Source organism: Dysidea avara, chromosome 7 (assembly GCF_963678975.1).
Source record: "Dysidea avara chromosome 7, odDysAvar1.4, whole genome shotgun sequence".
Lineage (NCBI taxonomy): Eukaryota > Metazoa > Porifera > Demospongiae > Dictyoceratida > Dysideidae > Dysidea > Dysidea avara.
Window position 1 is genome coordinate 6,965,416 of NC_089278.1, and position 27,190 is coordinate 6,992,605.

Below are 27,190 nucleotides of genomic sequence, written 5' to 3' on the forward strand. Positions count from 1 at the left end.
TTGAAACTATAGCTACTCTTTAAGGAATGTGTGCAGTCATCTGCATGGACCACATGTCTGAGCTAGTGACAAAAGGCGTACCTTACTAGAAGTTGTGATCACGTGATCCATTAAGCATCGTGGTCGTGTGAAGTTGAGTCATCGATAGTGTGGTAAGATGTGCAGTGGTCATTGTACATAGCTACATGCATTAGTAAAAGGGATTGTTCCCTAAGCATTGACTGTCAGCAGTACAAAAAGTGACTATAAGAAATTACAAAATAGTGCAGCCTGATTTACGCGGTCTGGATCCATCTTTTTTCTTTTTGCCCTTTCCATTTGAAGGATGCTTCGATCGACTGCTAGATTGGACGTTGTCACGCGCCAGACAAACCAATTTCTCGAACAGCTGAGTCACGTTCGTGTTTTCTTTAGCTGATGTTTCTATGAAGTGACAATTGGACATATTTTTAGCGGCTTGAGCTCCTTCGCTGGTTGACACTTCTCTCTTGTCGTTTGACATATCGCACTTGTTTCCTACTAATACGATGGCCAGTTCATTCGCTGGTTTGATTTCTACAATGTCCGTGTATATCTGCTTTGCTTCCTCAAAAGATTCTTGGCTGTCAATCGAGTATATGATAGCAAATGACTGGCTGTTAGAAATGTAGAGCTGTCGCATTGACGCGAACTGTTCTGTCCCTGCTGTATCCAAAATTTCTACGACACATGGTCCGACATTAGAAATGCTAGCTTCGTGTCTGTAGTAGTCTTCAATGGTTGGGTTGTAAGTTGGAGTAAATGTTCCTGATACAATTCTAAGAGTTATGGCGCTTTTCCCCACGCCTCCTGCACCCAGCAGGGTAACTTTATACTCTGGTCTCATCATATTTAATAGCTCCACTAAACAAGTCGTAGCTAGCTGTAATTCAAGCTGATAACTCACACAACTCTTTTATCTGATGATAGCTCCTCTTAGCACAAGTCAGTCTACTGGAATGTTTAGTAACTAACGAGTTTATGTATAGCTGGTCACACAATGTTAACAAGAGCTATTCGAAGCATCCTTTATCAGTATGGCTTAAAAGTGTGTAATGAGTTATTGTAGTGTTGCACATGTGGGGCTTCTATCCAACATAGGTTTGGCTTGATAAGTTGTGGTAACGCTTGTCAATCATCTGGTATACCACAGAGGTGGTACTGTTTTGACAAACTTTTTTTTGCAGACCCATATGTAAGCAACAGCAGAATATATTCATTGGCCACATAGTAGCCCCTAGGATGAGGTCTTGAAATATATTGCCACCAAAAGTTATGTGTGTCCCAGCACATATATTTGTAGATTGTACTGTGGTGACATTCATGATGGTGTTCTGCTCACTACTAGTATGGGGTTCACAAATGTCAGAGTATGAATGAAGAGTGACAAGCACCTCATACAGGCTCTGCCTTAAGACTTGATAATAATAATAAAGGACAAATATGTAATATTGTATTCATTGCATATGTGCCGTTCTATGCTGTTAGTCTATGAATGTCATTATGTGATGAAATTTAATTTGTGAGGAGGTGCCTGGGTGTACTGTGTTGCACAGAAGTAAATGTATTCATTTGCTAATAGTTAATTGCTAACCACCTGTCTAATATGATTCTTGATGTGATTATGTATTTTCTTTCTTATAATTAGGGAGTATTTATGGAAGACAGTGTCCAGGTAGAAGGAAAAGGAATGGCAGCAGAGGAAAGGCTGGCTACTTTAGAGAACAGTGTTGCATCAGCTAGGAGGGAGCTGTCAAAACTGAGGCAGCAGATGAATGCCATGAAACACATGTTTAAAAATGAGATTAACAAAATCAAGCTAAGCCTATGTAGCCCCAACATGGAAATCTCAGATGTTGTTAATTGTTCAGAGGCATCCAGACACAATTCTGACAAATGTTGTGGTGTTGTTACTAGCAGGCCAGCTGAATCTAGGATAGGTCAACTTAACAAGTTAGCTATAGGACACATAGAGACATGCTTCAAAGAGAAGAATGGTACACCTCGCCAACCTTCCATCTGTCCTGAAGCTAGGGGAGTTATCACAATTGAAGTGTACAATAATCCTGACCACTCACTGAATGGGCTATCAGAGTACTCCCACATTTGGTGAGCACAGTGCTAATTGAGTGTCTATTCAGTATCCCACATATTATTCATTTTAGGATTATCTTCGTATTTCATAAAAATGATAACGACAGCAGCAAGGCTAAAGTACGCCCACCAAGGTTGGATGGCAAGCGGGTTGGAGTGTTTGCCTGTAGGACACCACACCGGCCTAATCCTATTGGTCTCACTTTGGCTAGGCTGACTGGTATTCAAAGGAACATCCTGTGTGTATCTGGCATTGACCTGGTGGATGGTACTCCTATATTAGACATCAAGCCATACATTCCTGAATATGATAAGCCAATAATCAATGTGGCGTCATTTGTAACCACAGAAGCCAGTGACAAACCATGTAGTGCAGCCATTGACAGCATACAACTGGAGGCTTCTGTATCACTGAAAAGTGATGCCACTGGTGAATTAATTAAAAGAGATAGTAATATATCTGGTGTTGATCTATTACCAAGTACAGAACCTGTTAGAACAGCTGGATGGCTTAACAATCCTCCAGTTGCAACTCTACAAGTTGAATTCTCTCAAGAAGCACAACAACAATTGACAATGTTTAAGTACACAAATGATGTAACCTCACATTCAAGTACATGGCAAGTAACCACCTTACCATCCTTGGATGTTGTCAGGCAGTCAATCACACGAATACTACAGGAGGACCCCAGATCTGTGTATCGCCGGAACAAGTGCACTTCTGATGTGTACAAGATGAGCATTGACAATCTTAACATCACTTGTAGCTTCAAAGGGGACACAGTCACGGTTATTTCAATAGTACCAAAACATTTTAAATAGTATAAGTATGTTTTCACGACACACCTGTAGTGTAAACTAATTGTAACAGTACATCACATGGTTACATTACAGAAACTTGTGTACATGTTATATCACTTTGTGTGAAAATTTTATATTTAAAAAAAGGTAAAAATAACAGTTACGATGCTGCAGCTTTCTCTTTGGCCTGTTTCAATATTTCTGTGGCATTCTTCTTCAATGTTTCAACTTCTATTCTTTCTTTTCTGGCAATTTCTCTGTCCTCAGCTGCCTCTTTCTTCATTTGCTCTGCCTCTTGCCGTACCACCTGTGCCAAACGTAGAATTTCCTTTGCTTGGTTCAAGTGATCTGGTACGGAAGATCCTAGTTGCTCAAATATCAAGTCAAAATGGTGTTCCTCTGCTTGTGGTCCACCATCAGGGCTTATGCTTTTCTTCTTTTTAGCACTCTTGCAGACTTGAGCATACTGTGGAATTGTTGAAGCAGCAATACTTAGTGGCACCGGAGAGGTGACTGACACATGCTGTGTTTCTGAAGACGTCGCATCATTGGGAATATTGACGCTTACCGCTGGTACATGGTCGATGACAGCATAAGAGCCATCGTCTCCTGCTGAGCTGGATTGCTTTGGTGGGAGTTTCTTCAACTTCCAGTTGTCATAGTTTGACTCTTTGGCGGACAGTGGTTCTTTACTGATCCTGACATCACTGATCACATCGTATTCTGGCTCAAGGTCAGGAGATGGTGATGGTCTAGGGGACAGTGGAACTGAGTCATAATGGTGAGTTCTAGTTGGTTTTCGCTGAATGGTAGATTCTACAGTAGGGCTTTCTTCCCTCTCCTCACTTCTTCTATTTAAGGTTACCACTGAATAGAGACCATCTTCACTGTCATCAACAATACCAACTTCTGCTGCCATATCTCCATTAGATGTGACAACGTTGTTTTGTTCATCATCCTTTGATATCTCACTCTTATTCACCTTTTCAGCAACTTTTTCGTCAGTGATCACTTTGGGTGAAGGTACATCATTATCTTTGGTGTCCTCCACGTTTGTAGTTGGTTTATCAATCCCATTTCCATTAGGACTACCGGAGCTATCTCTTTCTTTTACACTGTCACTGTCTGGAGTATATGAGACAACAACTGGGATATCTTGCTCTTCCTTGTCCTCAACAACTCCTTCCTCATCCTTGGGTATATCAAGTTGTGTCTTTGTTGACGACCTTGGTTTGGGCTTTGGCTTGGGAACAACAGACTTTTCCGTACTCCCATCATTAGCAGCAGTAGAAGGTGTTTGTGGAGCACCTTCAACAACATCATTTCCTTTTGCAAAATCTTTTTCAGCTGTCTTTGGTGGTTTAGGTTTAGGCTTGGGAGCAGAAGATTTTTCAGTGCTCACATCTTTAGTAGTGGTAGATGCAGCTGCTAGTGGAACAACATCATCATCATCATCACTTTCTTTAGTTGTATTTTTTTCATTTGTCTTCTCAGCAGTAACACTTTTATCTTCCTCAGAAATTTTCCCTGCAATCTTCTCAAGATCTGTAGATGCCTTCTGTGTAGCATTCTCAGCAGCTGCCTCAGGAATCTTTTTAACAACATTTTTAGGAGCTGTTTTTTCTACAGCGGCTGTTTCTTTAGTCTCTATGTTCTTGCGGGGTATTTCAGGTGTGACAGCTTTTCCTTCAACAATTGGAACACTGACTTTCGGTTTGGGATGCTTCATAGGTGGCTTGGGTCTGGTGATAGGTGGGTTACCAATGAGTGCAGTTGGTTGGGTTATTGGTATAGGAATATCGCCATCAGAGAGATCTACAGGTTCCTTGGCCACTTCCTTCAAAGATTCTTTCTTCGTCTCATCTAACGATTCCTTTGCTGCCTCATTCATTGAAGGATTGGTTGTCTTGTTTCTTTCAATAATAGGTTCATCTGATTTTTCTTTCAAAGATGTTTTCTTCACTTCAGGTACCAAAGGTACAGATTCTGTTGTTGTTTCCTTCAAACTCCCTACCTTTTCCACTTCAGTCACTGGTTCATTAGTTGCATCCTTCAAAGAATTGGTTGTCTTCTTTGCCTCACTGGAATCAGCTTCCTTGGAATCAGCTTCATTGGAGGGTTTGGGAGGGGGGGCTGGAGGAGACTTGGTATTTGATGAAGGATGCTGCTGGTTAGTTTCAATAATAGGTTCACCTGATTTTTCTTTCAAAGATGTTTTCTTCACTTCAGGTACCAAAGGTACAGATTCTGTTGTTGTTTCCTTCAAACTCCCTACCTTTTCCACTTCAGTCACTGGTTCATTAGTTGCATCCTTCAAAGAATTGGTTGTCTTCTTTGCCTCACTGGAATCAGCTTCCTTGGAGGGTTTGGGAGGGGGGGCTGGAGGAGACTTGGTATTTGATGAAGGATGCTGCTGGTTAGTTCCAGCCAGTACATCTAAATTTGGTTTGGACATGGATGGTGGTAGGACAGGCTTCTTTACACTTCTTTGTGGTGAGGAAGAACCACTGTCTACTTTCGTAGTGTCAGAGCCAGAATCCTTTTTAGTACTATCTTCTTTGTGTTCATCTGATGTTCCCACATCCTATGGGAAAATCATAAATCCTCAAAAAGCACACATGATGCTTGACATTCATACTGGGATAAATCAAATTAAAACTTCCCTGACTTCAATACAACAAAGCCAAATGTAACAATAACAAAAATTATCTCAAGTTTTATTTGTACCCACAGTCATCCAGCCCAATAGTCAGCTATATGACTTCTATTCCATACAGTGTAACATACAATTTCTACCTTATACATCATGTATACATACGACTTCTAAGTACACCTACATCATCCTCATCCATCGGCTTGTATCTCCTTGGTGGTCTCTTCCTGGCTGGGCCAGCCGCTCTTCCTTTGGTCAAGTGGACTAGTTGAGGTCCTTCACTTGCAGCACTTGTCACCTACACCAACACAAGTTGACACAGTTCATACACATACTGACTGTTGTAAATTATTTGTTATACAGCACAGGAATAATGTTGGATAGGGTAACTACAACATAACTTACCACATCGAGGTCTTTGTTTTTCACTTTCAAAGACTTACTGACTGCCTTGGTATTGGTACCGGTAGTCTGAGGAAGGCTCTTTGACCTATCCTGGTGCTTCCTGATACCGACAGTAGGTCGCATTTCGTCTAAGATAGCTTCTATCCAACCATCACACTCATCATCCGAGTCCCCATAAATGTAATATGTTCTGGGAGTGGTGCCTGGTTCAACCATATCCTGTTGTGAACACAGGGAAAATTTGACTCAGAGTGTGTGTGTGTATGTCCATGTAGCTAAATATAATAGATGGCCATTTCTAAGTATACTAGTATACTACCCCAACAACAAAATCCTCATAATAAAAATGTTCCATCTTTCTAACTAGAGCCCAAAGTGCTGCAAGGTGAAAAATGAGCAACCAATATTTCCTGCGTCTTGTTTCTGGTACTAGATATGTGAGTGCACATATTTGTATGGGTGTATGTGCAAGATTGGTGTTAGCATGTATTGTATTGTACACTATGTACAGCATTATCAAGTGTCAGGACTCAGTGGTCTTGTGTTATTATGCATGTTCCAACTGTGTGTGCATGTGTATAGGCATGCATGTACGTATACTATATCTTACCAGGTCAGGTATGAGAGCTAGGGAATATTTCTTTGCACATTCTGACTTGTCTGCCCTACGACAGTCCTTGTAGTCAGGAAGACATATTATCCCCTTTGGATGTTTATCCTTCATGTAAAAAACACAATATTCTATTCAAGTAAATTTCACTATGAAAAAAATGATTCCAATTATATAAACTCTTATGATACTGACACAATATACATACATCCACTACATATTGAGGGGTCAACACTTCAAAAAAATCTTGTACGTTTCTGTGGTAGAATCAGAAATCAAGCCTGTAACTTCTGTGTTTCTTTGTAAATAAATTATAAAGAATTTCCTATTTGTGTCAGTGAAATCCAGCAGACATTAACTTGGAATCAGAAATCACAGTGGAAATCGGCAAACTTTGTACATGATTTCAGAAGTGTCGGACCCCTAGTCTCATACCTAAACTACATTTTTCCACTATGTGTGGGAGTGGGGATAAATCCCACCCCCACACAATAGGAAAAAAAAAGCGACAAACATTTATTGTCGATCAATTGTATCGTGGCTGATCGCCTAACATGAGCATTACACAAGGTAAGAAGCGTCTCACTTTTCCTGACTCGTAATAGAATAAGTAGTGATGGTCTAACACGAACCATCTCTTCTTCCAGCTGCTCTTGAGGCCACTGCCGCCATGTTTCGTTAGCCAACCCCTCTTGCTTGGCTCGAGAAACGAAGAAGCCGCTGGTCCGTCGTTCTGCGAACACAATACTTATTAACACACAAGGTGTATAGAAATATGATATCAATAGAGCTACCTTAGACATTCGTCCCGGACGTGCACTTTAAATAAAATACAGTAAACACACGTGAAATTACGCGCGTAAACCAGTGCGCGAAAAAGAGCTTGAGCAGTAACCATGAGTGATATAAGGTTAGGCAGTGATACTCAGAGGGTGCGAATTGTGTTTCTGATCGATGTCGCCATGGGAAGAAGCATGGTCTGTGATAAGCAGAGCAAGAGAAAGGCTATCACTTTGGCTTCCACAAGGATACTCGTGTGTTTGTCAAGGTTCCCTCAAGTTAAGTATAAGGAGAAGCTGAAGTGGAATTATATGTTCTATGACTCTCAGCAAACTGACTGGTCTATTAGAGTGAAGACTAGCAACTTTTTGGAACTATGCTGTGATCATTTAGAGACCTACTCACGTGATATAAATGCTAAACTAAATGCCAGTGCTGGCAAACCTGTCAGTCAGGTACAGACTGGTGCGTGTTTACAATATGAGGCTCTAGGGACAGCAGTACATGAGTTCCCTTGGGATGCTCCATCCATTGTCTCTCCTATTAGACCTTGTAATAGACGGAAGATGAAAAAGAAATGTGAAAAGGAGCAGTTAAATGTAATATTTGTGTTTAGTGATTGTCCTACTAGTAAAACAGAGTTGGAAACATTTTGCGGCCTCGACCATAGCAAAGACAGTCTGAGTTTGGATGTTGTTAAACAAAAGCAGTTTCCTGAAGCTCTATTGTCCTTGGTAGCAAAGAAAAATATCAAGATTAATTTTATTAACTGCACTGGTTGTACTAAACAATCTGAGAGTAAAGTTAGTGACCTTATTTAGTAACAATTGTACAGTTAATGTTATTGTAGGACACGATGGGATGTTTGTTGCTGTCTGAAATCATCACTACAAGTCTACATGGGAAGGTGTTTGATATTTCACAATTTGTTAATCCTGTTTGTCAACGCTTACTGTGCGACACAGCCTCACATGATCACACAGATGCATCATCACATTCACAAGGTTCAAGTACACTAAACCAGGGGAAGTCCCTTTCTACAGGCTCACATGACCATTCTGGGACCGGCATCCAGGACAAGGCTACATCGTGTACCCTCACGTATCCAGTAATCACCTCATTATCTACACTAATGTGTCATAAGGATGATACAGGATCTTACCACAAGGAACAAAATGTATTAAACTTGTTAGAAGAAAGTAAATGACTGTAATATTGTAACGTTTACAAGAGTATTTGTCACTATGTAGGTGGGAAACTTCTCTGCGTGTTGGAAGTGTATCCAATGTTGCGAGATAGTTCAATGTCTAACCTTAATGACCTATACATCCTAGACAAGGATAATGGCAGTACCTCTCAAGATGGTTGTACTACACTCGCTGAGCACACTGCTGGTGAGGTACCAGTTGAAGGAGTAATGATTGGAGTGATAAGGATCACTGATGTATGCCTCTCTTGGCTACACCCCAGTAGAGCATACACTTGTTTCAGCATTGAGCATGGTGGGCGTGGCTTAAAATCTTTGCAGAACATCAGCTTGTGGCTTGCAGCAAACAACTGTGCAGTGGTAAGAGCTGATATTTATACACTGTCTTGATATACTGATACTAGGTGGTAAAGATTAATAGCCATGACTTAGCCTTATTCCAACCAGTTACCGCATTTGTATCTTCCCTCACTTTCATCAAATCAGAACATATTTCAACCATTCAAACATTAGAGACTAGTAAATTAAACTGTATCACTGACAGTGATTCAACTGAAAGTCGTGCACCTTTAGAAGCTGGGTTGTGTGTTAACCTGGACAGGTTGTTTGCCACTTCATCTGGTAAGATGAACTCTAATATAACACACATCATGGTGCTTATTGTTGGTAGAAGTGTCAGAAGAATCACAGCAGGTGTTTCAGGTGCAGTCATTTCATCCTGGTTCTCTCCATCTTCCTGCTGCTAATTGTATTAGTAGCGAGTTCTTTGCTAAACTTCACCAGTAAGTAGTGTGTGCATGCTATCATATTTCTGTCACTGCTGCACGTGTGAAGTGTTACAAGTCATTTGCAAAAAAAAGTTTTGATTATAACCATAGCAAGCAAACAATGCTGTTTTTTGTGGGTAAGTGATTTTGTGAATTAAGTTAAAATAATGAAAGATTTTGCTCCTCAAGTATGACTTTACAGTGAAACTTAGACTTTATTTAGTACTACAGTTCTCCCTCGATCATCCTACCAAGACGTGTTCAAATAATCAAAAAGTTTGAATGATCGAAGCCCATTCATTTATATGCAGAACCCTGCTCAGCTCCAATAGAATACACACCTTAAATACTCTAATAGAACAGTCATTTCTATTGTTCGGATAATCGAAGGTCAGATAATCAAGGGATCACTGTACTTCCAACTCAGGAGAGATGACTTTCAATAAATACCATATACATACAAATTTTCAGGAATTTTGCAGTTGCTTAGCTGTCTGCAAATTTTTCATTAACTATGCTAAATAACTGAGTGAAAACAGTGATCCACAAAAATAAAACTGTGAAATTAGTCAATCCACAAAAAATTACATACCTAAAAAATTGCATATACATAGTATTGTGTAGTTTCAGTGTAAAGGACATACATGGGTGCCATTCTGGAGGTATGGAGACTTAAGCAGTGAAATGGGGGAGGGGCCCCCACTTTTATTGGTCAAAGTATCAAATACTCTAATAGAGCAGTCACATTTACATTTCATATAACACTACAGTGAAAAGGGTCCAAAATATTATTTCAGAACTAAAACTCTCCTGGGGTATATCCCCAGACCCCTAGAGAATGCAGGTTTTATAACTTATGATTGAATACTGGGTCAAAACAGCTCGGCTGATAGGAGACCCAAGTAAATATATACAAACATAATTAAAGTTTCTACAAATGTAGGTTAGAGACTTAGCACGTGAGGCAAAGCTGAGATTTTTTTAAATCTCAGCTTTGCCTCACGAGGGTGTGGTCTCTAACCAATTTAGGGGTGTGGTTATATATATAGGTGGAGTCATTGTGGGATTTGTTGTTTCAAAATCATCACACAATGTTAAAATAAGAGCAGAAGACTGAACATGTTTTTGTTGAAGAGCTGAAGAAATCGAAGCCCGCACCTATATTGCTACTTTCTTGCTCATAATGCCTACAAGGAAATTGACAAGTTGTCGGCACCTATGGTATCACAGCAGTGTGATGAACAGGTGTATAAAACAGTTTTAAGACACAGCCTGAGTTGATTATGATGGTGAAGAGTTGTCACAAGTTGTTTCTTATGGCACCAAAATACATGATTAGGCATGATTAGTCTCACGTCCAGACTGCTTTTTTTTTTTTTTTCTTTTGTGTGGGGACAGAGAAAAAAGGGGCCTGGTAGATCTCCAATAGTACATTATGCTGCTGGATCTACAACTTTTGGGGATTGTCGGTTGGTTAGTGGTGATGAATAGCAAAGGCCTGTTAATGAAGTGAGAATGGGAAAGTGGCACATGTTAGCTTGACAAGACTTTAAATTCTGCATCCAAGGGCACACATGTCGTATTTCCCATTCTCACTTCGACAACAGGCCTTCACGACTAATCAATGTTCTCAGCACAAAAATACTATTGGAGATCCACCAGACCCTTTTTTCTCCACCACCACACAAAAGAAATAAAGTGGTCTGGGCATGAGACTATAAAGCACAATGTCAATATCCACATTACAGTTATCGCAAAAATAACCATTCTACAAGGAAGTTTACCCACTTAGGTCCTTGATATAGATAGTCCTCCTATAGTTTAGTAGAAGACAAAAGAGGCTTAGAACACTTTAGAAAACAGATGCGTGCTAAACAGAATTTTCCATTTCATCTCTGGACTTCAAACGTAGCAACGACATTTAACTCTACCTCCCATCATTGAATTCCAAAGACCCACACTTACAAAATAAATGGAGTGATTGACTTCGTGTTAGCTTAGGTGATCATACTGCTGCCACTGCAGACTGTTAGCCTGCTAGCAAATCAGTGATGAAAAGTGACATTTGCAATACTTAAGGTTTTTCTGTTAGCAGGTTTCAAAGTATTGTGCATGCAATGGAGCGTATAATAATAACTGTTGCCCCTAGCAACCTGAATTTCCCATTATTTTTAGGTGATAATGTCTGAAGTAACTTCTCAAAATTTTGAAAGGATAGCATATATATGTCAAAAGATATGACATTTTGAAATTTGTGATTTTCCCATACATATCTATGTAAGTGGGCTACTTCTGGGCAATCACAAAAATCAGGTATTTCAATGTATGCAAAAACCAAAAATTCAAAAGTACACATATCTCAATTTTACTTAATTTGTAGGTGTGAATGTCATCAATAATTTCTCCAAGTTTTAAATGGATAGCATATATAGGTCATAAGATATGGCATCCTTTAAATCCCACGATTTGTGTGATTACCGAGAAGGGGCAACTGTTGCCCCTCTCATTGACAATGTATGGGAAAATTGCAACTTCAAAATGTCATATCTCATGACTTATATATGCTATCCTTTTAAAACTTGGAGAAGTGACTTAAGACATTGACACCTACAAATAACATAAAATTTAGGTTGCTAGGGGCAACGGTTGACTTTTTCATTATTATGAAATTTGTCTATTGTTACAAGATAGGCTGTTGGCAAACATCTCAGTAGATATTTCTTCAATTATATCATTTGATAGATCGTTCCATTCTCATACGGTAGTAGGGGAAAAATTTTTGGTACATTTATAGTGGAGCTTACTGGAATGATAAATGATGTTGGTGTAATTGCCTGGTTGGATATCGTGTTGGAAGAAAGAAGGATTGTAATTCTGTGTGCAATTTTGTGCAGTTGAATATACCTGCTAATACATCTTCTTTCTTGTAGAGTTGGCCATCCTAGAGTTATGAACATTTCTGCTACACTGTTGTAGTAACTAAAATACCTACCTTGTGGCAGGTGTTCAAAGCCTACTAAGCTTACTACACTGTTTAAGTTTTATGACCAAAGTTGTCCCCCTCACTCTGACCTGCTCCACTACCTGTGGTCTAGGATCATGCCCTTAAGTCTAGAAGCTCAACTTATTTTCACTGTATTGTTACACAGATAAATTAAGTAGTTCTTTCACCCTTGAAACTCCCAAAAATTGTAAATGTTAGCTGATACGGTGCTCCCTTGATTATCCAAACCTCAATTATCCGAACACTTTGTTATCCGAATGTTCAGTAGAATAGACTGCTCTATTAGAGTATTTTGTCTAATATGTATATTCTATTAGAGTATTTGAGCATGAATGGGCTTTGATTATCCAAACTTTGATTATCTGAACAAGTATTGGTCCCAACGGGGTCGGATAACTAAGGGAGCACTGTTTGGAGGTTTTGCTCATACCTCTGTATAAACCACATAACCATAAAGGCTAGAAAAACTCTACCAATCATCATTGTATCTGGTAAAAGCATCCTCCATATAGGGTAACAAATGCTCAATATATTATTATCTACCATTTCCTCATTGTTTTGTATCTCTATTCCTTCAATTGTGGTGTGGCACTGAACTAACAACCATTTCACATGCTGCTAAGTCTAGTAGTGTACAAGGTCACATGCATGATGAGGAGTGGCATAAAATAGGCGAACAGACATCTACAATTCCTTACTTCATGCCAAAAGTATCCTATAGCCTATATATTATTGTAGTGCTTTCATTTCATGTACAATTGCTGTAGAACACAGAAGGATGACACTGTCTGTACTACACATTATTCTAGAATTTGATTTTTAGCATACAAGTTAAGCCTAATTACTGGATTTCAGAATTTGAAGGATTAAGAGATGTAGTAATAAACTGTTCTATAGAGACTGTTCTATTAAAGTATCTTGGTCTTTTGTGACAAGCATTGACCGGTAAAATAGTCCCCACCTGTTTCCACTGCTTATTTTACAATGGTTATGTAGGTTGGCTAAACTGGAAGAGAGCAGTAACCATGGCAACAGCTTGAGTGTATTTCAAGAATCACTACTTGACACACATCACAGCAACACGCTGGCACAAGATGATGACCAGGCAAGGGATCACCCTAATATATGTTCTTTTAGATTAATATGTGCTCCGCTCCAGATTACTGCTACTGAGATGACAGTATCAGAGGATGTGAGCCAAGGGGTGGCTATTAGTCAGTTCAGGTCAACCTACCAACGGTGTATAGAGTCTGGCCAAACTGTGAGGGGAGACATTTGTGTTGATAGCGGTTGACTAGTGGTGTTGATACAGGAGGATGAACTGTTTGTGTCAATTACTGGAGCCATTAACAAGCTGGAAGACTCACTGTCAATGGACAAGGCATGTTAACACTCACATAAACAACACATTAACATACACTCAACTTAGTTGTTAGAGTTTCTTGAACAAGAAATTCTCCTAAAGCATGCTGCACTGAGAGTGAAGCATGAAACAATGACACCAGGCAATGATGCTGAAAAGAGAAAAATAAATGAGTCAGTCTGTGTTGTTATCATGTGATGTCATAACAACGGCCATGCAGGTATCAGCTACAGGTACTACTCTACTTGGAGGTATACAAAAGAGCTCAAAGAGATCATGTTGGTGTGGCTGAACAGGTAGTGTGATTTACTGTTGTTTTTGTATTCTCTGAGATAGCAGCAGTCATGGCTTAGTAATCAAATGGCCCCAGGTTCATAGTATGCCCAGTCTACCCAGCTGTATTAATGGGGGACTCATAGTTAACTGGGGAGGCAAATGACAACTACATAACAGGAAAGGCTCAGGTGGGACTTTGTCAATTTGGGGTGAAAGATAGTGTTTACTTGAGGTGAACACTGTGTGGGGGTGGGGGGAGGTTGAATTGCTTGGGTAGTTGGAAAAGGCGGATACGATCAGACGTGGACACAGACTTTTTCAAAAAGCACTTTTACATTTTTATAAGTTATTTTCATACCTAACGTTGTTTTTGGAGCAGTCTTCGCTTCCAGACCCAGGCATCAATCTTGTCATTGCACTTATCCATTTATAAGTGCACGTGCGAAGGACTAGACCAGCACTCCACAGAATGCCAAAGACCATATAGTGTTGTACACATGCTCTAAAGTTTAATACAGAGTTATATAATTGTAGAGATATGCTTGTATGCCCCATACAACTTAGCTTAGCAGGCCAAATCCACAATCAGTGTTGGGCAAGTTACTTTTTAAAAGTAACTAGTTACATATTACATATTACTTGCAACTGAACTATTTAGTTGCAGTTACATAAAATAAAGTAACTATAATAATATTACATATTATATTACTTTGTGTCCACAGCCTTAGGCTGTCACGTGTGAAACTACCACCTTATCACGTGACATGATTGCGTTGTTTGGACATTGTGCAAATTCTTGGTTATAAGTAAGAAGCTGGTGAATAAGCTTCATTCAGTAGGCTTCATTACTTCGTTGTGGCTAAGCGTTACTCAGAGGATTACTAACGAGATTAGTAACTTCATTATTTGTAGTAATATTATGTAATATTAGATTTGTTACAGTAACTATATTACTTAGGTAACGCGTTACATTTCTAAGTAAAGTAACTTGAGTTAAATTACCTGTTTTTATAGCGTATTTCGTTATATTACTTAGTTACCACAAAAGTAATAATATTATATAACGCATTACTCCCAACACTGTCCACAATCTTATGCCTTTTAGTATAAGGCACAGGCACTTATACCAAGTGTTGAGGGTTTCAAGGATCTGGCCTACGAGATTAGGTTGGGACATACCAGCTTAATCTCTATGACACTGAATTAGATTTCTAGAGCACATGTACAGCACTATAATGGTCTTTAGAGTGCTAGTTTATCCTTCGCGCATGCGCTTATAAATGGATAAGCGCTATGAAAAGATCGATGCCTGGGTCTGGAAGCGAATGCTGTTGTTATAACAACATTAGGTACGAAACATGACTTATAAATTTAAGTGTATTCTAAAATTATCCGTATCTGCCTTTTCCAACTACCCGAATTGCTTTCTTATTGGAATGGGGTTTAGGTTATGTAGAATATTTTGTTATACTGTAGGTATGTATCATTTATTATATGATAGGTGGCATAAAGTTAATTGAGGGGTTTGATTGGGAGGGGGGGGGGGGGGGTTTGAAGCAAAAAGTGTTTTTACAAGGAGCTTGGGATATTTGCAATTGAAATCATAACAAAAAAAATTATGTCCCAAGGTATGGTACTTGCTATGTATATAGTCCTGCCCCAACTCTAGTGGGTATGGACGGCCAAGATGGTGGCTTTTTATTTGTACCAAATATAGCCTGGTAGAGGAAGTAAACATTTAAAGAAAAGTTTGGCTGCCTGTCTCTGATCAGAAGTTATGTGATAAGCAGATCCATTCACAAACTTCATGAATATTTTGCCACAATAGGCATAAGAATTTTGAACTAATTGTGATAAGCAGTCATACATGTGAATGTGATAAACACAGCTTATGTTGAGATCAGATTACAGTAGGTTTAATTTTTCCCATAGCTGTGCATGTTACATAATCAGTACCTAATTACCAACAGATGATCAAGGATCCCCAACTGTTATGTCACATGGTCAAAGAGGCTAGACTTGATTGAGTGACCAACTCTGCAATGTGAATGCAATGCAATGTGATATACCAACTCTGCAATGTGAATTTTTCGTTTGTTGGCATTTGTTAGACATACTTAGCTATGGCTGAAGTGGTTTATAAACCATTTTGTTAACTACTTGGCAATGCGTACCTGTATAACAAGCATTGCCAGTCATGTGGCCCTTTTAAAAATGAAAAAAACTCCATTCTTTGAAGATACATAGGTTCCAGTGGCGGATCTAGGATTTTTGAAAGGGGGTTTCTGGGAGGTGTATTGTATTTCTCCATAAAGCCATATTGCATTTAGTATAGCTATATGTATACTACACTATTGTGCTACCATTTAGATGTCCTTACTTGCTCTTGCTCTTTTATAAATGGTTTTTCCTTGCTTTAAGTTCTCATCAGGGTCTCTTCTCTTTCGTTTTCAACTCACGCAGAAACAAGCACCTGAAAAATAATTATCGAGTGAACAGTGCATTTGATCTAGTTAGCCTCAGAGATGAAAAAGAAGACATTCTGTAAGTTAAATGTTATTGTTATGATAAAGAGCTATACAACAGAAGAATGGCTTACTCAGCCAGCATCACTTTCAAAAGTGAAATTCTGAAAGGGGGTTTCTGTCGAAACTACCGAAACCCTTCTAGATCCGTCACTGGGTTCCAGATTGGTTGTCCACAACCAAGTGATGTTCATCATGTCAACGACACATAAGTGCCACATTTGAACTCCACATATTTTGTTGGCTATCTCTCATGTTAACACAATACTCTGCACATGTAATATTCTGGCTATACTGATATAATAGTCAGACTCCTAATTTGTACTAAATTTACATCTGGCTATCATGTTAATATTTACGTCATGTGATGATTTTATCATGTGTATGTACTATGATCCCATTGTGTTATCAAACACTTCATCAAGAAACTAGCAGAAGAAATTTTTGCTGCCAAACACCTTGTCCAATACACCTATATATATAGGGAAAAGGAGTACCTGTGGTAGAATATCTATTGCAGACACTTGTTCTAGCAATTTTCTGCTATTGGTGCCAACATGGATTTAACTTTTGTGGTTTTAAATTTTGTGGATTCATAGTTTTGCTCATACTAGAGGATAAATATTTGGGATTTTATGGGTCATTGCCTTTGTTTTCATTTATTTTAGCTGGTGTTGTTGCTACGAGGAATTTCACTAGTGGCAGATCCTCAGTTCCTTGGTCACTACCTGACTGATGTTTTATTGACCAAGTAATGATGCCTTTAATTGTGTGCAGTATACCATGTAATTTCCATACTAGCTACCTTGATTCCTGTTCTGAAGTGATTCGGCTGTTGTACGAAGAGTTGATGTTGCCATTACCTGCAGAAATAGCCAGCCCCACCCTTGACACCTCACATGCCACCAGTGATGGGGAAAGTCCCTTCTGTGCTGTCAAAAAGAGGCCCCTAGTTACTACTGCCGCAGCTGCCGAAGATAGTTCAAGGTTATTTAACATTAGCTTCTTGTATTCCGACTACGTGTCTGTTTTATAGCAGTCGCAAGCTCAAGAGATACAAAAGTTTTCATGGCTTTCCTGTTGCTAAGAGGCAAATAGCTGTAGTAAAGGATTCTAAGAAATCCAAAAAGGTATGTTAATTGAGTGTTAGAGTGTCATTTGTAATGTGCCCTTGTAGGATGTCAAACAATGCAGCTCGAGATCTGTTGCTTTGACGAACAGGTAACAGACATTGCTGACTTTTTAAGGATATCAATTTACCGAGTGATTCCCCCGTGTGTGTAATGTGTTGTAGGGCATCATCACCACCGCCAGCACGTAGGACAAACAAAGGTATCTGCAATTAACATAAAATGTATATATACACATCCACACAGACTAAACCAAAACTTTAAAGGATTCTGTTTCTGTTTACACCACAGATTTTTCATTTTCACTCCCTTAGGAGAGAAAAATGTTCGTCGTAGTTTGTTCACTCGCAGCAAGAGTGTAGCAAATGTTACTAGTTCACAGCCAGGAAGCATTATAGGTGATCTTCAAGGTGGGCATGTTGAGATGTCTTCTCACCACAGTTATGTATCTAGGTCCTTCTCATCGTGGTGTAAAGCTAAACAATAACTTTTGTGTACAAGAAACACCTCTGAAGAAGCAAGTACCGAACTATCAACAGTTTAAGTTACAAAGAGCAAGGTAACATAACCAATAGTCATCTTCCTTTACTGCCTAAACCACAGATCCAAATTGGGCACAGAATGTCATCCAGAAATTGATAGTATTAAAGAATCTCCCTTCAGGTTACCCATACCGCACATTCCTGGTAAGAGGTGCTGTAATACAATACCTTTAATAGCTATACCTCTTTGCAGGGAGTACAAGTGGTTTGTTACAAAACAACAGTAGCCAAGGAGTAATCGGATCTTCCAGTGGCGAGGAAGATGAAGGCAATGATGCATTAATGTCACTATACTTGACTGGCGAGCATGACATTGCTACATCAAGTTTGTTGGACATACAAACTGATTCAATGGCAGCGTTTGCACTCAGTACACCTCCTAAGGAAGCCCAACTTAATTTCCTGAACATCATAGACAAACTACACTAATTACACTTCAGACACAGCTTTACATTCCTTATGTCATGGTTCTTGAACAACACCATATTTGGGCATACTTGGAAGAAAAAAATGAAAATTGATATAATTGAGAAATCCTATACAGAGAGACTTGTTAATAAAGCAATAATATACACTACTAAGAGTAGCAACAAAATATAGAGTTATTGTGGCTATCTACAACTTTACAGTTCCACTAGCAACTTTGTTATTACACCCCCAAGTCAGTCAGCTCTGCCACAGTTGCTTCGAGTTCCTTCTTTGCCTCTTCGTATTTCTGTTCAGCAATCTCAAGGTCATCTAACAGTCCAATAATCATTAATTAGCACTAAAGTGTTAACACTTACTCTCCAATGTAGTAATTGTCGTATTCAATTGTGTTATTTTTCGTTCAGCATCTTCTGCTCTTACTTCAGCCTGTGAAAGTAAGACAAGATGAGATGGTAAAATGATAAGATTTATTTCTTCTAGAGAAATTTGAATCTGTAGGTTCCTGACCACTGTTACATACCTCCTTGTATCTTTCCTCAGTATCATGCAACCTCTCAGTAAGAGTGTCTTCAACATTTGCACTCTGAAGGGGAATAAACATGTAACTACTTTGTAACAAATACAAAGTAACACCTTGTCTCTTGTCCTCTCCAAATGTACCAAATCTTCACTCTTGTTCTTTAGCTCGTCTTCAAGTTCAGCTATTTTTCTACAGTAGCAAGTTGGAATTGTTTCTGTACCGTTCAAATATTCAAAGCCTTACTGGTTCTTTTCATCAAGGGCATCTTCCGTTTGTTCTAAGTCGCCTTCTAATATTTTATTTTTCCTCGATAACTAAAAAAAATTTTTTAATGATGACAAGGTATATTTGCTAATTTTATTGCACCTCATCACATCGTGTCTCTAACTCGCTACAACGTTCTTCAAGCTCCTTTGATTTGCCCATGTAATGCTCTTTCTATACATAATGCAAATGTGTATAAAGATATTATAGTCTACTATGGTATGTAACATACCTTGTCATGGCTTGACGTTTCTGAGGATTCCAGTTTTGCCACAGTCCTACAGTCAACAATTCAAAATAAATGTCAATACATACCTAAGATACCACCTAAAATGTACGTAGTATGCGGTTAATGGTTTTTTAATATTGGCACGACAAATGGCCACAGGAAACCAACAATGCGCAACTGACCTTCTTAACTCGTCGATCTCCGTTTCAGTTTCTTTCAATCGGCTGTTAGCATCTGCCAAACTGTCCTCAGCTTTATCCAAGTCTTCCTCCGCTAGTTTTAACTTTCTATTTAGTGATTGTACTTCTAGCTCGGCCTAATATAACGACACCTTCGTTGTGCAAACCTTCAACGCATTAACTATCCCTTACCGCGTCTGCCTTGTCATCTGACTCCTTTTTATCTGCCTTAAGACTGTCTACTTCCTCTCTAGCTTCGTCTAATTCAAGTTTAAGTTGAGCAAACTTCTTCTTGACTTGATCCATTGTAGTAGTTCGTTAAGAAATATTCACGAAAAGCGATGATAGAATGGCCACCAAGAGGTTTGCGGCTTGAATAAATACTCCTGCGGTGAATCGAGATCACGCAAACAAATTTATCCGGATATCTCCGTACATTTCTTTAGTTAGGTGTGCATTATTTGGATTAAAATACTGCACCAGTGAACAAGTAGGTAAGTATTGTATATCTTACCTTTTATCTTTGCAGGCAATGTTTTTCTCATTTAAAAAATATTTGAGAGGCCCCAGCGAAAGCGTGGTGTTGAGGAGTGGGTGTGTAGGATCATAGATATGCCCAGGACACATTCGATGTGGACTGTAGCATAACGAATGTTTAAGTTTGTGGCTTGTAGTCAACTTTTATGTTTACAAATATGTCATTAAGTATTCATGCTCTGTTGACTTAGTAATGTGTATGCTAGTGAGGGTGCTCCAATGAGCTGTAACATTAGGTTAGGGAGGGTATCAAAGACTTGTTTGAGTACATGACTTACAAGCTGTTGCATGGTTGTGGTTGCTGCAGAATCTACGTTTGGTGAAAACAATTTGTGAGCAACATGGCCGTCAAAGAATGGTGTCAGACGGAACTCTCTAAGCTCCTGCAAACACAAATTGAAATGGACACTATAGAGTGAGTGTTCCCTTTGTTGAGGTCAGCTCAGTTTATTTAAGTTTCTTAGTTATATTTTCTCAATGGAAAGCCATGCAATGGTGGAAGACTACTTACTAGAGTTATTAGGAAAGGAGGACACAGCTGCAAAGCAGTTCATCGACACACTATTGCAAAAGTGGAAACCACAGTCCAATGTGTCGTTCAATGTTGACCCATTAATGGAGGTTTATCACAGGCCTAGCGATGATGAAATGATACTGATGAATGCTACTAAAAAGCCTTCTGGAAAGCACAAGAAACAGGAAGGAAGTGCTCCACGGCAACCGCAGGCAGAGAAGAGAAATGTAACAGTTATTTTAATCATTCATGACCAATTCATGTTATCACATGTGTTAGGTAATGGTCAGTGATGTGACGTCATCAGGGAAGAATCAGGCAACAGGTGGGTAGCATATTGGTGATAATTGGTTATCTAGTATTGTAGGTAAGCCACAGGTATTCCAATACTGTGAACTATTAGTGTTTTTCATGTTTCGTTGTTAAAGCCCTGCAAGCTGCAACATCGTTGGATAGGATGGCATCTGCTGCTAATTCTTCACGAAAGACCAAGTCAAAATTTGTTTCACTGTCCTCTGCAGAGGGTGCATCTCAGATGACTGTTCAGTTACCGGGACGATATTCTTGTGAATGTCACGCTCAGCGTCATGCCCTCATCAATAACTGTACTGAATGTGGCAGGATTGTATGTGCACAGGTGTGTATGTGTGTGCGTGTGTGTGTGTGTGTATTCCAATTTCGTATGCAAAAGTTAATTACATGTACACTAGTAAAAGTATGACTTGTACCATAGGTGGTATCATATACAATATGACATAGTGCTAGTTCACAACTATTTATTCATTTCACACTCTACGATATGATAAACTCAGACTATATATAGTCAGGCTTACTTTGCTAAGTTAGCTTAGATGATATTACTTATGTAATTGTGTATCATACAATGCCTCCATTTATAATACCATATAGTGGGTTGTTTTCGGGAGGAGGAAGTTGCAATTTTTGTGGATTGGCAGCTATCCATAAAAGTTTTCTCCCTCAAAATTTGTTTGAGTATTATAAATGCATAAAGATTCTGAATTTCCCTTCAAAAATTTGGATGGTTGCAATCCACAAAGAATTTTCGGCTATAGCCAGCTTGAGGCAGATTAAAGACTTTCATATGCTGAATCTCAAATTAATTTGAATAGTTGGCTGTACCACATCTTCAAATGATGGTATGAATTGAATTCATCTTTGAATATATGTCATGGCTATCATCTATTATATGGAGTTTGAGATCAAAAGAGTTATTGTTCTACAGTGCATCACATGTCATGTGCTTTTTTTTTTTTTTTTTTCATGTTTCAAACTGGTATGTGCTAAACACCACCCTTAAATACATGCCCTTGCACAGTAGCTGCATCTAACATAACCACATGTACACAGTAACACCCACATGTATAATGCAGTGTAGTGTATATGTGTGGTGTGGGGGGAGAGGATTGATACAGCCATACTCCTACAATAACTGACATGTAGCCTGTATGCCATACGCACAATTCAGTGGTATGAATATCCCCAGTAGAAGATGGGTCCTTAACCCACAATTCAGTGCTGAATAATAATCCTTTTAGTAGAAGAAGATAGGTCACTTAACACCTTCACTGCTTGTCTGAAAATTCTTTTACTTGCAACTCTCCATGGGAGGTATGTACTGACCTAGTCAAGGGATGTTGAGTAAAAGACAAGCAGAAGAGAGGACCCCCAGGAAGGTAGGAGATAGACCACGGGCAAGAGAAGGGGGTCTGAATTGGGAGTATATAAACAGTGGAATGGAATACTGGAATGGTGGAATGGATTTTTTTTAAAGTTCAATATCATTTTTTTTACATCCAAGTAAGTACAACTCCTCAGCAAATAAAGAGGATTCCCCATTGAAGTCAGCTCATTTAGCAAACTTTTCCTCACCACAACACTTATATGACATAACTCAATACTTATTACTTCTAACCGTCTTAATAAAGATCAGTTCAGTGTGCAATGTGGCACTTCCACAACGAACTTTGGCTTAAAGTTTTGTTTTCTGATAATCGTGGATATAAGGTAGTCCCATTTCACTTTACCCGAAGATTTTCACTTAGGCTCCTAGCTTAGTGATAAATACCTCGTACTGGCTCTGCCTTCTGTGTTCGCCCTCCAGTGCCTAACTGTGGTAAAGTTGATAATAAATGAATACTTCATTATACAGTGAATGTACTTTTGCAATGCATACATGTAATCAGCTAGCCAGCTAACTTTATATCATTTGGGAACAAGGATTAAGTCAGGAGTCTTCTTGGTATTCCCAATAAACTGTTATTGTGCATGCTCATAACTGACTTTACAGTACATTACATTGGTAAATTCTGTCTAAGGTGAGGTGAATTATGCTAAAAGAGCTGACTTCAAGGGGATTCTTATTTATTTGCTTACTTAAGTGGAGGAGTTTATTTATTTATTTATTTATTTATTATTACTTTATGGCAAGTATGCCAAGGGTCTGCAAGCAACTGGTGCTTGCAGCCTAAAACACAATACATTATAATTACTTTAACTAATTATAACTTAGCTATAGTGTTTGAAAGTTTGATGGTGGCGAGAGATCATGACATTTGCTGCACGGACATAGATAATGGTAGGTACAGTGATTGTAGTTGTACTTATTTGGATGTAAAAACTGTCCATTCCACCATTCCAGTAGTCCATTACCCACTGTTTATACACTCCCAATCTAAATCAATCACCTAGTCTGGAATCCACTCCTGTACGCACATGCACACACACACACATACACACACAGAAACACACACACACACACACACACACACACATGTTTGTTCCACGTGCTAGGTGTAAAACAGCTGTTTTGCACTTTGTGCAGAGTTATCCCTAACAGCTTAGCAGAAGTCAGCAAAATAGTGTTGCCTGGGATTCAGCCGAACGTACGCATGCAGACTACAGACTACGCACAAAACAATACAGCGAGGACATTAGGAGTGATATCTGTCCTTTAGTTAATAGAGTACTAAATCTTGTAATCCTTGATCAATTGAAGATGATCTGTCCTCCATTGTGTTGTCACTATGTTTTAATGAAGCAGCAGATGAGGACTTGCTTATATGGTTATGGAGGTGAAATATTAGCAAGGAACTGCTGTCAGTTTGTACACTGTGCAAACAAAGTTTACACACTTTAAATGATGTTGAGTTTACACAATGAAGCTATTGTGTAGTTACAGTTTTGTCTCATGTACGTGTGTACACATCATGTCACATACAGGTGTGTGTACAAACAGAGAGTCAGTTTACACAAAGCTTGTTCTAAACTAATGGCAGTACATAATTCTCGGTTTCTGAAACTGGTATCTGCAATGTATGTGTATGTTTTCTTGTTACATTGGTGAGTTGCATGCATCCATCTCCTACCTGCTCCACAGAGTGTGAGAGCTGCTAGGGTTAGAATATTTCAGTTAAACTTCCACAAAACAATTTTAAAGGATGCATTAATATTTACATAGCACACAAAATGACTCTTGAAAGTTTCTAGCCATAAAAGATGTTGATAACTGCTTGAGTGAAGTAAATAAATCACACACTCACACGCACGCACACACACAGTACTACGTGTGTTTTGTGTATAGTCTTTATTTGAATAATTGCAATAGTGAGAAATTGCTGTAAATGCTCTGTGTACAGTGGAACCTCCCAATTGGGAATGCAATAGAAAAATACCACCAAAAGATTTTATTCCCAACCTATTTTGTTCCTATACATTTTTAACCCTGAAAGAGGAAAAAAACTCTTTATTGTAGTGCCAAAAGCCCAAGTGTCAAGTTCCACTGTATTTCCATAGGTTGCACACACTTGCTGTATGTTGTATTAGAGTATATTGTGTGTTTTAATTTAGGAAGGCTCTGGTCCTTGTTTGTTCTGTGGCAGCCTTGTACTGACACCTGCTGAGCAGCAGAGCATTGCTGGTGGCTCCAAGGGTGCTCAGAAGAGAAAAGAGAAGTTGTTGAAGCAATATGAAGTGACCAATGTAAGCTGTGCACTATTTAGAATTTGCACACACCTTGCTGCAGGTTCATCATGAAATGAGATAGGGTGCCATGTGGTGATATTAATATGGTGAAGCCTGGTAATAGATTGGTCATGGGTTCTTCTCATAGTCTCAAAGTAAAGTTCAACCGATTCAGCCCAGCACGTACCTCAGTATTGATATAAAGTATTCTAATGCGTGAATTGATATTGATACAGCACCCTTCTTTCAGCCACCCAACACTTTGTATGTATGACGTTCCTAGCTGAGAAACATGCTACATCATGCATACTTCTGATGAAAAAACTTCATAATAACGATACCAATTTCAAGCACCATGTTTGTTTGTGCAATCACATGTAGCAATATGTCATAGGGGACCAACCTCCTCTGGTCATAACTAGTAAGGTCACCTGTCTAGCCAACTTGAATATGTGCCATTTCTGTGCAAGTGACCCACCTGTCACATGCGTAATCAGAAAAGTTTGGTGGTTGATTGGATTGAGAAAGTTTTGATGCATGTTTGTGTATTATATGTTAAGTAATAGTTATAACTTCTCAATGTGAAAAAAAAATAATAATTAGATTATTCACAAAAAAAAAAAAATGTATTATATGTATAGTGTACTTGGTTGAGCCACTGTCTTGCAAAGATGACTATGCTTAAAAGTAAGACAAAAATTGATCAAGTAATTGTAAACTGACAATTTGATGAGTGCCAAATAACCTGAAGTTAAATGTTAGTGAGATTGGCTAGATACAACACTGTTGTTTCCTTGTTATGGTTGCACAAATATTGTATTGGTGTGTGTGTGCGTGCATGTGTGTGTGCGTGTGCGTGTGCGTGTGTGTGTGTGTGTACGTGCGTGTGCCTGCTTGTGACTTGCTGCTGTAAGAAGAGGCAGCACTTGGTAGCCCACCCTGCAGGCTTACGCAAGCAATGTAACCATAGAGTGAGGTGTGGAGGGCAGTGGTACATTTGCTCTTCTCACCCATGTAATCTCGATTTAGATTGAGACCTACTTATATTTTAAAAGGGCAAACTATGAATCTCACTAACCTTAGCAAGAGGAGCTCTATATAGCACTTGGTTTGTGAACATCCATACTACGTTATGAAAATGTCAAGGAGCAGGTCTCCTCCGGTATGGCGTCACAGCAATAGATCAGTGCTCCAGACTGCCATCTGTAGAATGTCATAATGTGGGCAGCACTGTTAATCTGAGTGTCTATCCCATCTTGCTGAGGTTTATCCATTGAGCTATCTGTTCGGAAGTTACTGCCTTGTGCATTTTTTTTTTAACATATGAGGGTAAGGGAATGTTGTGGCAGTGTCCTTAGAGTTTCTCTGTTTGTTGCATGTGTTTTGTACTTATCATTAGATGGTGCTCCTGTCTACCATTTCTCGGTGAGGGAGCTCAGTTTAAACTTGTCCTGGTCTGAAGGTTCTGATGAGCCCTGTGTGTAGTTGCGGCTAACAGGGCCATAAATGTGACTGGCCTAGTAGTCCTCTTACTGGGGTCCCTTAGTAGTACATCATTTTCAGCGGTAGAGCCAGGGGTAGAGCTGTTGCGGTCAAATTTCTGTGTACCATTCAACATCTCATAACACATAAAAAATTAGAGCTACTACTGCTGTATAGCAAAATTCACAAGCATCCATAGAAGATGCACGTGCCCTGATTATGGGATGGATATCCTGCATTCTGTATAGGAATGTGTTTAGTATTACATGCAGGCATAACTGACAATAACAATTGTGTTGTTGTAGGTGAATGCTCAATTAGAAATAGATGATCCTAGTAGACTACTGCAGGCACAGCAACATAAAGACAAATTATTGAACTATGATCAAACCAGGTAGCTATGTCTACTTGTTAGCTTTATCTGTGTATTTGTAGCAGTAGTAACAAACTCTGTGTGTCTGCATGTGTGTGCGTGCACGCGCATGCGTGTGTGCGCATGTGTGTGCATGCGCGTGCATGTGTGTGTGTGTGTGTCTGCATGTAGGTACACGATTATGGAGGGAATTTTGTAAAATCACTTAAATTGTATGGGAGATTTTAGAGGGTTTTATTCTGGCAAACCACAAAGTTTTCTACCAAACTTCTTCACCATATATGGCACATGAAACGTACACAACTGACACATATTATTTGCATACTCAGGTGTCTGTGTTAATGACTTTCTGTTTGGGCTAAATGTTTTTGTATAATTTCCAGTCTGCTGTCATTTTCACATTTCACTACGTGGCTTGGTCAGACATGCTTGTGCTGCTGTTTTGTATGGTTTTGTTGACACAATGAATCCCTTATACCATCTGGTTTAGCTTCACTATGGGAAGTG

General features: G+C 39.1%; 6 protein-coding genes across 10 annotated transcripts in view; 3 read left to right on the forward strand and 3 right to left on the reverse strand.

The window, feature by feature from the left end:
- Positions 1–3,076, forward strand: LOC136262477 (tRNA (adenine(37)-N6)-methyltransferase-like). Its single transcript, XM_066056768.1, has 3 exons — positions 1–152; positions 1,667–2,127; positions 2,184–3,076. Exons 2-3 carry the CDS (start codon positions 1,676–1,678, stop codon positions 2,932–2,934), a joined length of 1,203 nt encoding a protein of 400 aa, XP_065912840.1. The 5' UTR covers positions 1–152; positions 1,667–1,675; the 3' UTR covers positions 2,935–3,076.
- On the reverse strand, positions 124–1,080 carry LOC136262496 (ras-related protein Rap-2a-like). The gene has a single exon (XM_066056792.1). It carries the CDS (start codon positions 866–868, stop codon positions 254–256), a length of 615 nt encoding a protein of 204 aa, XP_065912864.1. The 5' UTR covers positions 869–1,080; the 3' UTR covers positions 124–253.
- On the reverse strand, positions 2,897–7,481 carry LOC136262451 (uncharacterized). Its single transcript, XM_066056727.1, has 6 exons — positions 7,376–7,481; positions 7,168–7,314; positions 6,582–6,689; positions 5,972–6,190; positions 5,751–5,864; positions 2,897–5,497 (listed from the first exon to the last, which is right to left on the reverse strand). The coding sequence occupies exons 1-6, from the start codon at positions 7,382–7,384 to the stop codon at positions 3,074–3,076; spliced, it is 3,021 nt and encodes a 1,006-aa protein (XP_065912799.1). The 5' UTR covers positions 7,385–7,481; the 3' UTR covers positions 2,897–3,073.
- Positions 7,252–18,720, forward strand: LOC136262450 (treslin-like). Of its 3 annotated transcripts, none has more exons than XM_066056725.1 (19): positions 7,252–8,164; positions 8,212–8,560; positions 8,612–8,928; positions 8,973–9,189; positions 9,239–9,350; positions 13,336–13,444; positions 13,499–13,600; positions 13,652–13,720; positions 13,769–13,875; positions 13,923–13,998; positions 17,172–17,254; positions 17,305–17,490; positions 17,543–17,633; positions 17,681–17,724; positions 17,798–17,835; positions 17,948–18,043; positions 18,087–18,192; positions 18,237–18,319; positions 18,369–18,720. In XM_066056725.1, exons 1-19 carry the CDS (start codon positions 7,478–7,480, stop codon positions 18,602–18,604), a joined length of 3,108 nt encoding a protein of 1,035 aa, XP_065912797.1. In that variant the 5' UTR covers positions 7,252–7,477; the 3' UTR covers positions 18,605–18,720. The 3 variants fall into 3 exon arrangements, with proteins under 3 accessions (XP_065912797.1, XP_065912796.1, XP_065912798.1); XM_066056724.1 differs by having other exon boundaries at positions 7,253–8,164; positions 17,540–17,633; XM_066056726.1 differs by having other exon boundaries at positions 7,254–8,164; positions 17,540–17,633; positions 17,948–18,031.
- Positions 18,673–20,217, reverse strand: LOC136262491 (tropomyosin-like). The gene is made up of 9 exons (XM_066056786.1): positions 19,989–20,217; positions 19,800–19,933; positions 19,621–19,666; positions 19,491–19,562; positions 19,368–19,438; positions 19,238–19,313; positions 19,125–19,187; positions 18,961–19,030; positions 18,673–18,913 (listed from the first exon to the last, which is right to left on the reverse strand). The coding sequence occupies exons 1-9, from the start codon at positions 20,100–20,102 to the stop codon at positions 18,825–18,827; spliced, it is 735 nt and encodes a 244-aa protein (XP_065912858.1). The 5' UTR covers positions 20,103–20,217; the 3' UTR covers positions 18,673–18,824.
- Positions 20,191–27,190, forward strand: part of LOC136262470 (activating signal cointegrator 1-like) — a 10,401-nt gene continuing 3,401 nt past the window's right edge. For 2 of the 3 annotated variants that reach the window (XM_066056748.1, XM_066056750.1), the window contains exons 1-7: positions 20,191–20,290; positions 20,641–20,748; positions 20,798–21,074; positions 21,127–21,172; positions 21,276–21,484; positions 24,715–24,846; positions 26,616–26,704. In XM_066056748.1, coding sequence (XP_065912820.1) covers positions 20,675–20,748; positions 20,798–21,074; positions 21,127–21,172; positions 21,276–21,484; positions 24,715–24,846; positions 26,616–26,704 — 827 coding nt within the window. In that variant the 5' untranslated portion in view covers positions 20,191–20,290; positions 20,641–20,674. The remainder of the gene's footprint in view (positions 20,291–20,640; positions 20,749–20,797; positions 21,075–21,126; positions 21,173–21,275; positions 21,485–24,714; positions 24,847–26,615; positions 26,705–27,190) is intronic. The other variant, XM_066056749.1, reaches the window with a different exon arrangement.